Source organism: Pongo abelii, chromosome 21 (genome assembly GCF_028885655.2).
Source record: "Pongo abelii isolate AG06213 chromosome 21, NHGRI_mPonAbe1-v2.0_pri, whole genome shotgun sequence".
In the NCBI taxonomy this organism is placed as follows: Eukaryota; Metazoa; Chordata; class Mammalia; order Primates; family Hominidae; genus Pongo; species Pongo abelii.
In genome coordinates this window covers 36,957,426-36,972,449 of record NC_072006.2, presented here as the reverse complement: position 1 = coordinate 36,972,449, position 15,024 = coordinate 36,957,426, and the positions used below count along the sequence as shown (strand labels likewise).

At 48.9% G+C, this 15,024-nt stretch overlaps 1 protein-coding gene across 17 annotated transcripts in view; it reads right to left on the bottom strand.

Moving 5' to 3' along the window:
- DNMT3B (DNA methyltransferase 3 beta) overlaps window positions 1–15,024 on the bottom strand; it is a 47,254-nt gene that overhangs the window by 2,242 nt on the left and 29,988 nt on the right. For 5 of the 17 annotated variants that reach the window (XM_024239125.3, XM_063720602.1, XM_024239126.3 and 2 more), the window contains 14 exons: window positions 14,688–14,832; window positions 13,862–13,921; window positions 11,561–11,686; window positions 11,404–11,448; window positions 10,228–10,307; window positions 9,798–9,910; window positions 8,446–8,629; window positions 7,770–7,854; window positions 6,801–6,946; window positions 6,173–6,263; window positions 5,674–5,822; window positions 4,640–4,725; window positions 1,703–1,772; window positions 781–899 (listed from right to left, as the gene is read on the bottom strand). In XM_024239125.3, coding sequence (XP_024094893.2) covers window positions 781–899; window positions 1,703–1,772; window positions 4,640–4,725; window positions 5,674–5,822; window positions 6,173–6,263; window positions 6,801–6,946; window positions 7,770–7,854; window positions 8,446–8,629; window positions 9,798–9,910; window positions 10,228–10,307; window positions 11,404–11,448; window positions 11,561–11,686; window positions 13,862–13,921; window positions 14,688–14,832 — 1,499 coding nt within the window. The remainder of the gene's footprint in view (window positions 1–780; window positions 900–1,702; window positions 1,773–4,639; window positions 4,726–5,673; window positions 5,823–6,172; window positions 6,264–6,800; window positions 6,947–7,769; window positions 7,855–8,445; window positions 8,630–9,797; window positions 9,911–10,227; window positions 10,308–11,403; window positions 11,449–11,560; window positions 11,687–13,861; window positions 13,922–14,687; window positions 14,833–15,024) is intronic. The other 12 variants (XM_054542124.2, XM_063720604.1, XM_054542123.2 and 9 more) reach the window with 3 other exon arrangements.

The following is a 15,024-nucleotide window of genomic DNA, read 5'->3' as shown; positions in this document are numbered from 1 at the left end:
TCTTGCTTGGTCTTAGTGTCTACACAATGTCAGCCATCTGCACCAACCATTTTAGGTTTAGGTCCATACAGAATAATCTACAGCATAAATACTAATCAGAAGTTACTTTTATACTCAGAAAACTGTTGGTAAGTCAAAGAAGAAATTAAATGAGTTGTAGAAGTGAAATATCTGGAATGAAAATACTCTGTATCAAATCCTTCAGAATACAGAATACATGTAAAGAGGAATGTTCAAAGCCTTAATCACTATAGCAAATAATGATTTTTAAAAAATAGTATAAGCAAAATGAACAAACAATAGAGGAGTGAAAGAAAACAGAACAGAACTGAAATCCAAGAGATGGTTATTTGCTTCAAAACAGACAAACTTAGCCCAAAGAAAGGGAAGGAGAGGACAAACTGGCTAAGAAGGAATCATTTATAGAATGAGCAAACTGAAGTCTTCAAGAATGGCATGTCTGTGGGGTTTTCTTTCACTGGCTTCTCACACATCGTAGTGTCCCAGCATGTTGGGACAGGCAGATGTCACGGCAGTGCAGCCAACAGACAGATGGTGTGGTCTAATGACCTCATGTCTCAGATTCCTCACCACCACCACACCCCCTCCACCATTTTTGTCAGGAAATAAGGGCGAACTATGAAAAGGTATTATTACTCCTCGCCCCAGTAACACCAAAGGGCAGTGAGGCCATCAAGAATGAAGATAAGCACCTGCCCACGTCTGCCCATTTGTGTTTTGATCTGCACAGTTTCCCTCTCCAAGTGCAGCCTTGCTCACCTTTCGAGCTCAGTGCACCACAAAACATCTTCTTTGCCATTCATGACAACAGGGAAAAGTTGGTTTTTCCCCTGTTTGATCGAGTTCGACTTGGTGGTTATTGTCTGTACTTTCTTTAACTGGAGAACAAAACGACATCATGGAGTGAGCACAGAATGAAGGGACCTGGGTGGAGGCAAGGCTCAAAAGTACCTGGGAAAGATGGAGGGGAGAGCGCAGGCACGGCAGAAGAGTGGCAGGGCTGGGAGAGAAAAGTACCTGGGAAAGATGGAAGGGAGAGGGCAGGCGTGGGAGAGGAATGGCAGGGCTGGGAGCGAAAAGCAGAGTTGGAGGGACAAGAACATTTTGTGCTTCCCACAAATGCCAAGACGTTAACAGGAAGGACCAGCCTCAGAGAAAATAAGACAAACAAAAAAGTGACCATGAATGAGATCACGTGGGGGGCCAAGAAGACACCAGAGTTCCCAATCAAGCAAGATTAAGTAAAAAAGTAAAAACCACCCAGATACAGAGAATGCTCAACTGGAGTTTAGAAAATGGATCTTAGCTTGATGCAAACATTGAGATTTAGGTTTATGGAGGTCTTCATATTCTATGACTTGACAGCAAATTAATTTTTTGGCAAAAGGATTAATTATTCCTTGCTCCCTGAGAGGGCCAGCTGAAACTCTTTGTCTTTATGTATCCAGTACTAAAATTAGAAAGACTAGTTGCCTTTTCTCGTCGCGATTACTTATCAAGAATGTCTCCTGGTCTCTGTATTTGAGGATGGGACAGAACAATTGTGTGGGAGAGAGAAGCCCAACACCAGGAAGTCCCGTGGGGGGAGGAGGAGGGACCAATCAGACACCAAGGTCATCTCCCAAGTCCCCACTTGGAGGTCACCAAGTGCATTTTTCCAGAGGGCCACAGCTCGTCTTACCTTGGCTATCCTATTGTATTCCAAGCAGTCCTGCAGCTCGAGTTTATCATTCTTTGATGCTATCACGGGCCTGGGAACAGCCAAAACCCATTACTTTTTACTAGCTGTAGAGGGTCCTCTGCTAGGCACAAGGTGGGAGTGAGGGCCTATGTTGCAGAGATGTGCCCTAGCAGTGAACTTGGCTACAAATAAATGATGAAAATGATCCTGGCCTGAGCACAAGCCTGTGTGCCAAAGCCAAGGATGGGCTAGAGGGGACAGCCATTATCCAGGAGGTAATGCTACCCTGCCTGGACTACAAAGTCAGGTTCCCATTGAGCAGGAACACTGCACGGGGTGGGGCAGGAGAAACCTCAGGTCCCAGTTCCACTGCTCACTGACTGAGCTTGAGCGAGTCACACTACCCCTTTGGGCTTCCTGTCTATTTTAAAGTGAGGAGCTTGGAATAGATTTTTGTGGGTCTACCTGATACAATTATCACATCACACCCACGGTTTGGTGGCTCACTGCTGGGGATACAGCCTCAGGAGGCTTTAAAAGTGAATGGCAACCGGCTGCAGTGGTTCCTACCCTTAATCCCAGCAATTTGGGAGTTCAAAGCAGGAGGATCGCTTAAGCCTAGGAGTTGGAGGCTACAGTGAGTTATGATTACAACACTGCACTCCAGCCTGGGAGACAGACCCTATCTCTTAAGGTTAAAAAAAAAAAAAAAAAAAAGACTAAGCACCCTTTTAACTTTCACCCTTGAAAATTATTTTGCAAATGCAGAGAGAGGCAAACAGATGACTAAGAAGGGCGAGGGCTAGAACTGAAAGTAGTTGAGCAGCTCCAGAACAGAAACCGGTGCAAGAGGACTGGACGCAGGGACGGCCATAGTAACCTGTGTTAGGAATGTCAAGGCCAAACAACTCAGACGTGAGAATGGGAACCGTGCCTACAAGAGGGGCTGAGGAAATCACAGCACATATTTCCCCTAGACTGATAGATTTCCTTGACCTCACCTGCCAGGCTTCAAATGCTACCTCTATCCCCATTCCTACCTCCGACATGGACCCAAGGGAGCTGAGTGAGGGCCCAGAAGAAAAGGACACTGCATAGCCCCACCTTGTGCTGACTGTAAGATTAAGCTCTAAACAAGCCAGATGACTTGGGTCTGTCCCCTAAATGATGCTTGACACACCCATCCTGTAAGCCTGCAGAGCTTAGTCACAGCATCAGATCTGCATCAGGTCTCACTGCTCTTTGCACCTCGCAGCCTACACATCCAATGCATCAGCAAATGTCCTACCCTCCAGATATGTTGAATCTGACCCCTCCTTGCTAAGTCACAGGATTGCTGTGCTGCAAACCCCAGGGGTCACCACCCACACTGTGTTCTCTATGGATGGCACCTCCTGGGGCACAACATCGTAATCAGTCATCTCTCCTTTGAGCAGTCTAGTCCCTTCACTTGTCTCCCCATTCCCGCCTCCATCCTGTTATTGTCTATAATCCACCCAGAAACTACCATGAACCAAAGCACAATTCATCTCATCTGTAACTTCCCATGCCAAAGAGATTTCAGCGGTACCACATTAAGGCCCAAGTTACTTGGTCCTTCTCTCCCAGCCACCCCACCTAGGGTGCTCTGAGCTGGTCTGGGGATGTTTCCCATCATCCTATCATCCCAGACCCTCTTCCCACCTGGAGTACTCTAATAACTGCATGGGTCCATCCCTTCACTTAGGACCTTCACTAGAATGAGAAGCCTTCCCCATCAACCGTTCCAATATCCATCTGCCAGCAATAAACCCCAAATCATTGTCTTCTCTCCCTCCCCCTTCAGCATGTCACTATTGACATGATGTGTTTAACCACGAAAATGGCAACAGCGTAACAGTGCCTGGCCTACTGGGAGTTCAAATGTTGAAAGCATTAACCCATTTAATTCCAGACACAGACATGGTACCCTAGGACTGGCTGCTTAGCCAAGTACACGGGCAAGGTGGCCAACAAAAATCCTCCAAGCTACCCCAGGACCCTCACCTCTGTCCACACTTCACTAAGTGGCAAAAGGTTATTATGTCTCCATGCCTCCTTCTACAAGAGAATGTTTTAAGCTCAACTCATTTGCAAGTCTGGGATGTCACATTACCATCACATTTTACATCTTAATTAGCAAGTTCTTCTCCTTGAAACCACATATAGAAGAGATAATTAATCCTCAGCAAAGCTGCTTTGTGGCTTTCAGCGTGTCTGAAGAAGACTGTTTTTAGTATACGATAACAAAATTTGAAATGCTCCTGGTGATGAGAATCTGAGGGACATGGTCTTCGGGCTATTGTTTGTCATAGCAGCTCTGCCACCTGGTTGGTCACCATGAGCCTGGCCAAGATCGTTTCATCTCCAGGGCAGGGGGAAAGGCAGCGCTAACAACAATCTACTTCCATTTGCAGACGGCTGTCCCTACATCAACAGGGAGGAGAGGTGAAGGGCAGGAGCATCAACAAGCTCGTCTTGAGAGATCCCTGGCAGGAGGGAGGTACACAGTCTGGCCACAGCACATGAGACTTGTATTTTTCTTTATTTTTTTGTAGAGACGGGGTCTCACTTTGTTGCCCAGGCTAGTCTAGAACTCCTGGGCTCAAGCGATCCTCCAGCCTCGGCCTCCCAGAGTGCTGGGATTACAGGCGTGAGCCACCGCGCCCAGCCACGTGGGACTTTTAGGATCAGGTCCATCAGCAGCTTGCAAAGGTAAGAGTGGGAATCCTACAGAGATTCCCAGGTACTTGCTGAACATCTTAACAGGGATCAACCCGGACGACCACAGATGGTCTGAAATCCAGGTATAACTATTTCTCAGCAGAGCCAGGTCTTTCTAGGAAGGCTTGAATGTCAGAACTTGTTATCACATATTTAACTTGGCTGTTACCTGACCCACTAAGAGCCCTTTGTTACCTGTTCATCCCGGGTAGGTTGCCCCAAAAGTATCGGGCCCTGTGAGCAGCAGAAACTTTGATGGCATCAATCATCACTGGATTACACTGCAGGGAGAAAAACGGTTGCTGTTAGGAGCCCATTATTAGAGTTTCGGTGTCAACCAGACCTTTGCAGGTGACAGGGCTATTCCCTGACTATGGATGAGGCACGGATCCTCCAAAACAGGAAAGACCAACTGCCATCAGGAGGCTGGCTAGAGGACACGGTAAATGCCCTCATACTATGCTAATGGTAGGGGAAGAGATAAGGTCAAACCTGCAGATTCTGAGACAGTATCCCCTGGGACACGCCAGATTATTACAAAATATGATACACAGTGGGCTCAAGTGATCCTCCAACCTCAGCCTCCCAAAATGCTAGGACTGCAGACATGAGCCACTGTGCCTGGTCTAAAGCAGTTTTCATATCAAAAATGAGAAAATTTTCTAGAGTAAAAAATTGAGTCAAATCTCATGAGTCCTTAACAGCAGATGATGGTTTCATCATTTCTGACTTCAAAGAGTTGGGCTGAGATTAGAGATCAATTATCTTCCTTGTACTGGCAGGGGATGGTGGCTCACATCTCCAATCCCAACACGTTGGGAGGTGGGTGGATCACTTGAGCCCAGGAGTTCAAGACCAGGGTGTGCAACATACCAAGACCCTGTCTCTACCAAAAATACAAAAATTGGCTGGGCACGGTGGTGTGCCCCTGTAGTCCCAGCTACTTGGGAGGCTGAGGTAGGAGGATTGCCTGAGCCCAGCTGTTTGAGGCTCCAGTGCGCTGTAATAATGCCACTGTACTTCAGCCTGGGTGACAGAGCAAGACCCTGTCTCAAAAAAAATATTTTCCATGTACTAAGAGAACCCACTGAATCCCTCACTATTGGATCTAGCCAGACCAAGAACGGGAAAGTCATTCCCAACATTGGCAACACCCACAAATCATCACTGCCAGCAGCGCTTTCCCTGCCCAGGCTGTCTGTGACAATCAGGTCCCCAGATTCCCTCACCTCCAGGAACCGTGAGATGTCCCTCTTGTCGCCAACCTTCATGGCTACAACATTCTCAAACATCCAGAAGAACGGCCGGTCATCACCCTCCTTGGGGCGTGAGTAATTCAGCAGGTGGTAAAATTCGAAGAAGAGCCGGCCTGTACCCTCTGTGCTCAGAAAAGATGACAGCGCAGGGTTCATTTGAAACCTCCAGCCCAACCCACCGTATTCCCTGAGACCAACAGGTTCCCAATGGCCTCCTGACAGTTCAGGGCGATGCCTACCAGTCTATGTCCACCTGAATGACAGCAGGGACACAGGCAGCAGCAGGGCACTATTTACTAAGGTATTTCCCTTGTGGGCTGAGGATTTACTATGGAGCGTAGGCAGCACCAACAGGCCCCTGATGCTGCCAGTAACTTGGCCAGAAGCAAGTGGCTCCTTCTCAGGCCGCTGCACCTGGGCCAGTGGTCAGGTGGCAGGCTCTCCAGGGACTGCCACAGAGAAGGATGCTCACCATACAGGCCTTTCCTGGCTGGATTCACATTTGAGAGATCGTTGCATGGGCTTCCGCCAATCACCAAGTCAAATGGGCCCCATTCTTCAATCTGAGAGAGAGAGACAGAATCAGGATGAGGGTGTGGACAGAGGGAAAGAGAGCTGGACCCACTCCTAGAATCTTGCTTGGGGCTGGATGAGGTGGCTCACACCTGTAATCCCAGGGAGGCTGACGGCGGGGGTGGATTACCTGAGGTCAGGAGTTCGAGACTAGCCTGACCAACATGGAGAAACCCCAACTCTATTAGAAATATAAAAATTAGCCCGGCATGGTGGCAGGTGCCTGTAATCCCAGTACTTTGGGAGGCTGAGGCAGGAGAATCGCTTAAACCCAGGAGGCAGAAGTTACAGTGAGCTGAGATCATGCCACTGCACTCCAGAGGGAGACTGTCTCCAGAAAAAAAATAGAATCTTCCTTGGTCACCAACTCCACTTCTGACCCTAACCTAATGCTTAAGATTCCCACAGGATTTCAATCCTTTTTTCTGGGGTCTCAGGGATGGGGCCTACATGCGGGTTTCAGGGTGTGGAGGACTGGGGAAGAAGACTGGAAGAGACGAGGCCCGCAAGGTACAGACTGCCCTCACATTTTTCTTTGTGATGTTCCTCACGTCATTCACGTATTTGATATTCCCCTCGTGCTTCACGGTTCCAACAGCAATGGACTCCTCACACACTTCAGAGGCGACGTACTTTCCTACCTTTATGCCCAACTCTTTGAGGACTAGGTAGCCTGTCGGGGCCAGGGAGACACAGAAGCATAAACGATGCTGAGCACAGAGCAGCTCATTTCCTTCACTCCCTGCTATGGTAAAATGAACAATTCCTCATGACTGTATCACATGTGTTCAATCCAGCAAAAGCTATACACACACCACACATATTGGCTGTGTAAACTTTGTATAGGAGGAAAAGAAGGGAACCAAAACCAGAGATAGCAGTAGTTGTTAACTAGTTTATCTCCAGTTACACTTATGCACGTGGAATGAAAATCAATTTCAAGATAACTGCACATAACAAAAAATAAAGTGTAACAGCTAAGATGTATGTCCTTTTAAAATGACCAAAACTGCCCGGGCACGGTGGTTCATCCCTCTAATCCCAGCGGTTTGGGATGCCAAGGTGGGCAGATCACTTGAGGTCAGGAATTCGAGACCAACCTGACCAACATGGAGAAACCCTGTCTCTACTAAAAATATAAAAATTAGCTGGGCGTGGTGGTGAGCACCTGTAATCCCAGCTACTCGGGAGGCTGAGGCAAGAGAATCACTTGAACCTCGGAGGTAGGGGCTGCAGTGAGCACAGATCACGCCATTGCACTCTAACCTGGGTGACAAAGGGAGACTCCATCTCAAAAAAAAAAATAAATAAAATTCAACGACCAAGACTGCAAGGTGGTTGAGAAAGTGGAGAGAAACAAGGAGACAGGGTTTTTTTCAGAGCTGGTAATCCCCAGGGATCTTTCTTGCCACTGATGTCAGACACCTCAACCATGCCTTCTGACTCCCTGGCTACCCTGTTGTGACAGAGCATCTCCAGGTGTTCCCCGAACTCACCTGTCGCAATGCCATCAAACAATGACAGGACTCGAATGGGCCGCCTTCGGGCTGCGGGAATGGCAGGGTACAGCTTGGGGGCCTCCTGCCAGGTAAGGAAGGAGGTCATGATGGTGAAGGCACAGGGGAAAGACTCAAGCTCTGAGGGAGGGGCAGGCTGACCCTGCTCAGAGGGCTTCAAACCTTGCTGTAGCCACGGTAAAAAGCCCACTGAAGGCTTGATGGGGACTGGGGAGACAGTGTGTACCACGCGAGCCTGCATTTGGCAAGGAATGGTCAATATATCCTTGGACATGAGCCAGATATGTATGCACAGATGCGCACATGAAAAGGTATCACCCCAGATAGGAATGACCTAGGGCCTCCCTCTAAGAACTAGAAAATTCATTTCTACTGTTTCCTTCCCTCTCAGCTCTGCTAACTCAGAAGGCTACAACCATTTCTTCATCAGGCCCCTGAAAATCCATATGCTGAGAAGCCGGCAAGGAGGGAGTGAACCCTGGCACGGCTGAAAACTGTGCAGAGGAGCTGTCAATTCGACAGGTCTCTCAGCCGTTGAGGCTTCAAGAGGTACAATGTGTCTTTACTTCTATTACTCTTTCTGAGAATTCCAGAGCGTTCCAACACCCTGTGCCCCTGGGATCTGTGGTGGTAGAGGCGGGAGCCTGTGGCTTACGTATTCAAGCCCTGTGTCACTGGTGAAGAAGGCCTGCAGGCGCACGTTCCAGTCCTTCCGGCGCCGCAGGACACCATGACAGCGCTGCGGGAGACACATGTAGCAGCTCCAGGGCTCCTGAAGCTTGGCCTCGGCCGCTGTGCCTGTGCCCACCAGCACCTCCAGGCACTCCACACAGAAGCACCTGGACCCAGTGGCAGGGAGAAGGGATGCCTTTGTCATCGAGCTGGTCTCGTGTGCCACCCCCTTACCACTTCCACAAGGAAATGCCAACCCCCTCCTGAAAGCTGACCTAGGATCGGCTGCTTAACAGCATAGCCTGCAGGGCCCTGTGCAGTACGGGCTTCACTGACGTCTTCCTTGGATACCCCAACCCCCTTAATCCCACAGGCTCTCTGATCAGAAATGCTCTCCCAACAACCTACTTCATTCCATGGACACTTTGGATTACAGGCCAACTGGCAAACCAGGGTATTAGTCTTCCCTGACACTCGACTCATCCCCTTCCCTCGTGCTGTTGGCCTATTAAGAGCACTTCTAGCTGGGTGTGGTGGTTCACACCTATAACCCTGGGGCGTTGGGAGGCTGAGGTAGGAGAATGGCTTGAGCCCAGGGATTTGAGACCAGCCGAGGCAGCATTTATTACACTTTTTATTTATTACAAAAAAATGGGCCAGGCACGGTGGATCATGACTGTAATCCCAGAACTTTGGGAATGCTGGGATTTGAGAGGCTGGGGCAGGTGGATCACCTGAGGTCAGGAGTTCAAGACAAGCCTGGTCAACATGGTGAAACCCTGTTTGTACTAAAAACACAAAAATTATCTGGGCGTGGTGCTCCACACTTATAATTCCAGCTACTTGGGAGGCGCATGAGAATTGCTTGTACCCTGGAGGCAGAGGTTGCAGTGAGCCAAGATTGTGCCACTGCATTCCAGCCTGGGTGACAGAGCAAGACTCCACCTCAAAAAAAAAAAAAGAATAACTAGCTGGGTGTGGTGGCATGTGCCTATAATCAAGCTGTTCAGGAGGCTGAGGTGGGAGGATTGCTTGAGCACAGGAATTGGAGGCTGCAGTGAACTACGATCATACGATCATGTCACTGTACACCATGGGCAACAGAGCGAGACCCTGTCTCAAAAAAAAGAGCCGTTCCCTATACATGAGTTCTACTCCAATTATGCTACAACCACAGCCACCACAAAATATAAACCCTGTGTGCTGCTTCCAGGGCAAATTAGCTCCCTATTCCCATGCCTAGGATTCCATTCAACAGACAGCTGTCTGCAGACTGCAGGAACCTAGGAGCCTTGGGGGCCCACCCACATCCAGCCCACAGGGCCCAGTGCTCACCGGCAGCAGCTCGTGTTGCTGCAAAGCAGCAGCTCTCGGCCCTCGCAGCACACGGTGCAGTAAGACTGATAGCCATCGTCGTCATACATGTAAAACAGCTCAAGGAAGCGATCCTGGCAGCCAGAGAGAAACACCAGTGAAATCGGAGACCAGAGAAGGGCAGGCCCTGCCGGCTTGCTGGTGGAGGCCCTAGGATACAGCCGCAGAACACACTGCTGGTGGCTTGGTGTCCTTTAAAAGGACAACTGGCTGTGACCTGTGTGCCACTGGCCTCTGTGACAGCTGTCCCCAATCCTGCCCCAGAGGCAGAGTGCAAGGCAGCTGGGATGAGTGGGCTTCACTGAGTCTCCACACAGGTGCTGTTGGGAAGGACAGGGGAGTTAGAGGAGGCAAGGGCAGGAAGGTCCAGGGCAGTGGTAGGAGGACTTACCCGGCATGTCTGACAGAGCCCCCCCTCAAAGAGAGGGTGGAAGGACACGGGGTTTTTCCTGCCACAAGACAAACAGCCATCTGTAAGAAAAACAGGGTTGTGGCTTTTGGCAATTGAGGCCCTGACACCAGCTGCTGAAGCCTGGGGTCTCTCAGTTCCTAAGATTTCCCTCCAGGCCAGCAGCTTGCCAAGGACTCTTTGTGCCTCAGGCCATGCCTCACAGCTTCTACCTTTCAACAATGCTTCCAGGTGGCATCCCTACTTCACAGATGGGGAACATCAAGATGGGCAAGGGTCTGCCCCAGTAGGATGATGTCAGGCAGAACGCTGAGCAGGGGGACGTCCCTGGTGTGACAATCCTTGAGAAGCTTTAAATACTGGGACACTAAGGATTTTGCAGTGACTCCAATTGGCTTGTTGTCTCATGATAGGACTTGCCCACGCCCACACCCTGTAAACAGCAAATGGCTGTAATTTCAGAATCCAGGTCCTTTAACCAGTAGGCAACCCTGCCTTCCCTTCATATCACCAGGTCAGCACGGAGTTGCATCCCTGGCTGGTTAGATAGGACCTTTATAAAACCCACGAACAAGCATCCCTACCTAGCCAGATGGGGGAGTGAGTCTTGGGGAATAGGATTTCTAAACCGAAGCTCTTCCCCGGGTTCTCTGGGTCAGGGATGTGGTGTTTTCCTATTCAACATTGAGTAACTGGGGGTTAAGGAAGCAAGGGAGACTTCATCCTCACACATTCTGTATTCCATGAGGTATATTCTGGCCAGAGTATCCAATCCAGTGGCAATCCCCAGCCAGGGCAAGCAGACTATTTAGCCTGACAGTAGGCAAGTGACTAAAAGCTTGTTAGTTGCAGTTCTTCTTTGGGAAGGTTCATGATACCAGTAATCTTGGTTTTAGGTTATGGTTCTCCCGGCCAAAATGGCCTGGCTTCCCTTGTTCCTCACCATACCCTTCCTGTCCCTTTCTCTTAAGGGGCACAATTGGGCAACTCATTCCATAAACTAGCAACTAAGATGCAGGGACCAGAAATAGGCCTTGGCCTGAGGTCAAGGAACAGAGCTCTGGGTTAAACCCTGACAGGGTGGATGAGCCAGGACAAGGCAGGCCTAGAGCCCTAGGCAGGGTGTGAAGGGGACGACTGGGAGGAAGAGAATGTTACCTTCCAGGCTGCTCTTGTTGTTGGCAACATCTGAAGCCATTTGTTCTATTGAGAAAAGAAGGCATGAGATGAGGTCAGGGAGCCGGGTATGGATCAATTCCTGATCTGCAGCGTCCTCCTCCCATCTGCCCCGTGATCCCAGGTCCCCAACAATCACCTCGGCTCTGATCTTCATCCCCTCGGTCTTTGCCGTTGTTATAGCAATTTGTCTTGAGGCGCTTGGGTGCGGGGCAGTAGTCAGAGGTGGCTGAGTCGTCAGCTGTGCGTCTTCGAGTCTTGTTCTCTGTGAAAGGTAATTAGACTGCAGCCGTGGCTTGGTAGGAGGGTCCAGAGAGAATGCGGGCCCAGGACAAGACCATGCTATGCCTGGGTACCAGCTGCAATTGGGGCATGACAGGGGGTCCACACTGAATGTATATGGCCCCTTGATGGGCAACTCACAACAGGAGCTCATTCAAAACCCCTTGCACCCAGGATCCTTAACACATGTTTACAAGGTTTTAAATGGCTACAACTAGGATGTAAAAATGACTCAGCTCAGAGAGCAAAGCTCAATTCAAAGCTAAAAGCCTGGCATACCCATGTCTGTGATATCTGACATGCTGGGGAGTAGGCATGGAGGGTGGCTACTGAGAACTTGAAACTGTTGAGGAAATGAATTCTGCATTTAATGTTAATTAAAACACTGACAAGTGAGCCAACTAACTGGCTCATTAGGACTAGCCTAGATGTATGAGTCTACTTTCTCAAATGCATGTTTTGCGAATTTAGTTAATTTGTGTTTAACCATCTACATCTGTATTTATTTAATAATCTACATATACTTAATACAGATCAAGTATTTTCATTGCAAATTCAGCATCAAAATTGAGATCTGTAAAATATGTAATATGTAAAATATATAAAATAAGTGAAATTTTGAAAACAGCACTATAAATGTAGACTATCTCAGTTTTTATAATAGCTGGATATTGAAATGCTAACATCTTGGAAATTTAGCGCTAAAAAAAAAAAAAAAAAAAATCATGATTTGTATTAATTTCACCTGTTCCTTTCTTGTTGCCCAGGCTGGAGTGCAATGGTGCGGATCTTGGCTCACTGCAACCTCCCCTCCCGGGTTCAAGCAATTCTCCTGCCTCAGCCTGTTACAGGCATGCAGCACCACATCTGGCTAATTTTTGTATTTTAGTAGAGACGGGGTTTCACCATGCTGGCCAGGCTGGTGAACTCCCAACCTCAAGGGATCTGCCTGCCTCGGCCTCCCAAAGTGCTGGGATTACAGGCATGAGCCACTGCACCTGGCCTCCTTTTTTCTTTCTTTTTTGTTTCTGTTTCAGTTTTTTTTTTTTTTTTTTTTTGAGACAGGTTCTCAGTGTGTCACCCATGTTCACCCATGTTCACCCATGTTCTCAGTGTGTCACCCATGTTTTGAGACATGTTCTGTGTGGCATGATCTTAGCAAACTGCAGCCTGACCTCCTGGGCTCAAGTGATCCTCCCACCTCAGCCTCCACAGGCACACATCACCTCACCCAGCTAATTTTGTATTTCTTGTAGAAACAGGCTTTCACCACGTTGCCCAGGCTGGTCTTGGAACTCCTAAGCTCAAGCAATCTGCCCACCTCAGCATCCCAAAATGCTGGGAAATCCAAGAGGTGGTTATTTGCATCCCAAAATGCTGGGATTATAAGCGTGAGCCACCGAGCCCAGCACTTTTAATTTTACATAATATGGCTCCCATTCTATAAATGGGATTTTGTAAAACCCATTTGTATTTCTATTCCATCTACACTGAAAATCTTTTTTTTTTTTTGAGACGGAGTCTCACTGTCGCCCAGGTTGGAGTGCAGTGGCGCGATCTCGGCTCACTGCAGGCTCCACGCCCCTGGGTTCACGCCATTCTCCTGCCTCAGCCTCCCGAGTAGCTGGGACTACAGGTGCCCGCCACCTTGCCCGGCTAATTTTTTGTATTTTTAGTAGAGACGGGGTTTCACCGTGTTAGCCAGGATGGTCTCGATCTCCTGACCTCGTGATCCGCCCGCCTCGGCCTCCCAAAGTGCTGGGATTACAGGCGTGAGCCACCGCACCCAGCCTACACTGAAAATCTTAATGGACACGGTTAAATTTGACTCTGACCCTAGGAAATAAAATTGTACAGCCATTAAAAATCATAAGGACCCTTTAGTGACAAAATGACATCAGACAGTGCTTACAGTATTAATATTAACAAAGGGGAAAGCAGGAATCCAACTAGTGTTCAGAAAAATCTGGAAGGATGTGCAACCCAACGTTAACCTGGAGGGTATTTGTGAGGGTGGGATGTGAGGGGAGAGTGGGGAAGGAGTTCAGATTGACTTTTCAAGAAATTTGATTCTTTTCCAGTGACCATTTTATATGCAAAGAAATCAGAAGAAAGTGCATAGAAAACAGGGCACAGTCAAAAGACAGGAAGGAAATACCGTATTTCCTTGATTCTAATTTCCTACTGCCTGCACGACGCACCTTCGACTTATTAACCACTTTTGAGGGGAAAACAAAACAAAATAGAAAAAAACATTACATTAAATGTATGGACTCTTTTCTTTTTTGAGACAAGGTCTTGCTCTGTCGCCCAGGCTTGAATGCAGTGGTGCGACCTCCGTGCACTGCAACCTCTGCCTCCTGGGCTCAAGCCAATTCTCCCACCTCAGCCTCCCGGGTAGCTGGGACCACAGGCACATGCCAAGCACACCAGGCTAATTATTCTATTTTTCACCATGTTGTCCAGGTGACTGCCTCAAGTGATCCACTCGCCTCAGCCTCCCAGAGTGCTGGGATTACAGGCGTGAGCCACTATGCCTGGCCTTTAAATGTATGGATTGTAAGACAAGTCCTGGATTTCTAGAAACCAGAGTTATCTTATAATGGGAGAAATATGGTATTGGTCAAAATGTTAGCAGGTGGCACATTCTTCTTTAACACTTTCCAATTTTCTCAAATGAGCATAGCTTAACTATTTTTTCCTTTAATAAAAAAGGTGCTAGTCAACACTGCATCCTGACTTCAAGACAGATGTCAGATTCAATACAAATTATATGCACATGACTATCAGCAAGAAAGTGGCCGGGGAAGTCAGATAGGGCTGGCACAGCCTTCGTATGCCTGCTCCTATTTTTCCAACATTCAGAGATGAGACCAGCTGCTAGAAAGCTGGGTGGGGTGTGGGGCAGCAGGGGTGGCTGACTCTCTCAAGAAGTGGTCCCACCAGCAGAGGCAGTGGGTGCTGCCATGGGGACTCATTCCCACCTGGTTGCGTGTTGTTGGGTTTGAGGCCCTCGATCCCAGTGGGCTTGAAGCCCCCGTGGGCCCACTCCAACATGGGCTTCAGCTGGTCCTCCAATGAGTCTCCAGGGCTGCTGGGGAAGGTCTTGCCAGCTCGCACCCTAGCTTTCTGCAAAGGCAGAGTCTGTGATGAATGGGGGGTGGGGAGGAGGTGCTCGCCAGGCCACACCCAGGGATTCCCCCAGCCAGGGCCTACATTCCCCTTCACACTGGGCCCTTTCACAGCCAGACAGCTGTCCTGGGCTGTGGTATGTGTCAGAGGAAGGAGGGGCCTGTGCAGGGAGAGGCCTCAGAAGGGGGG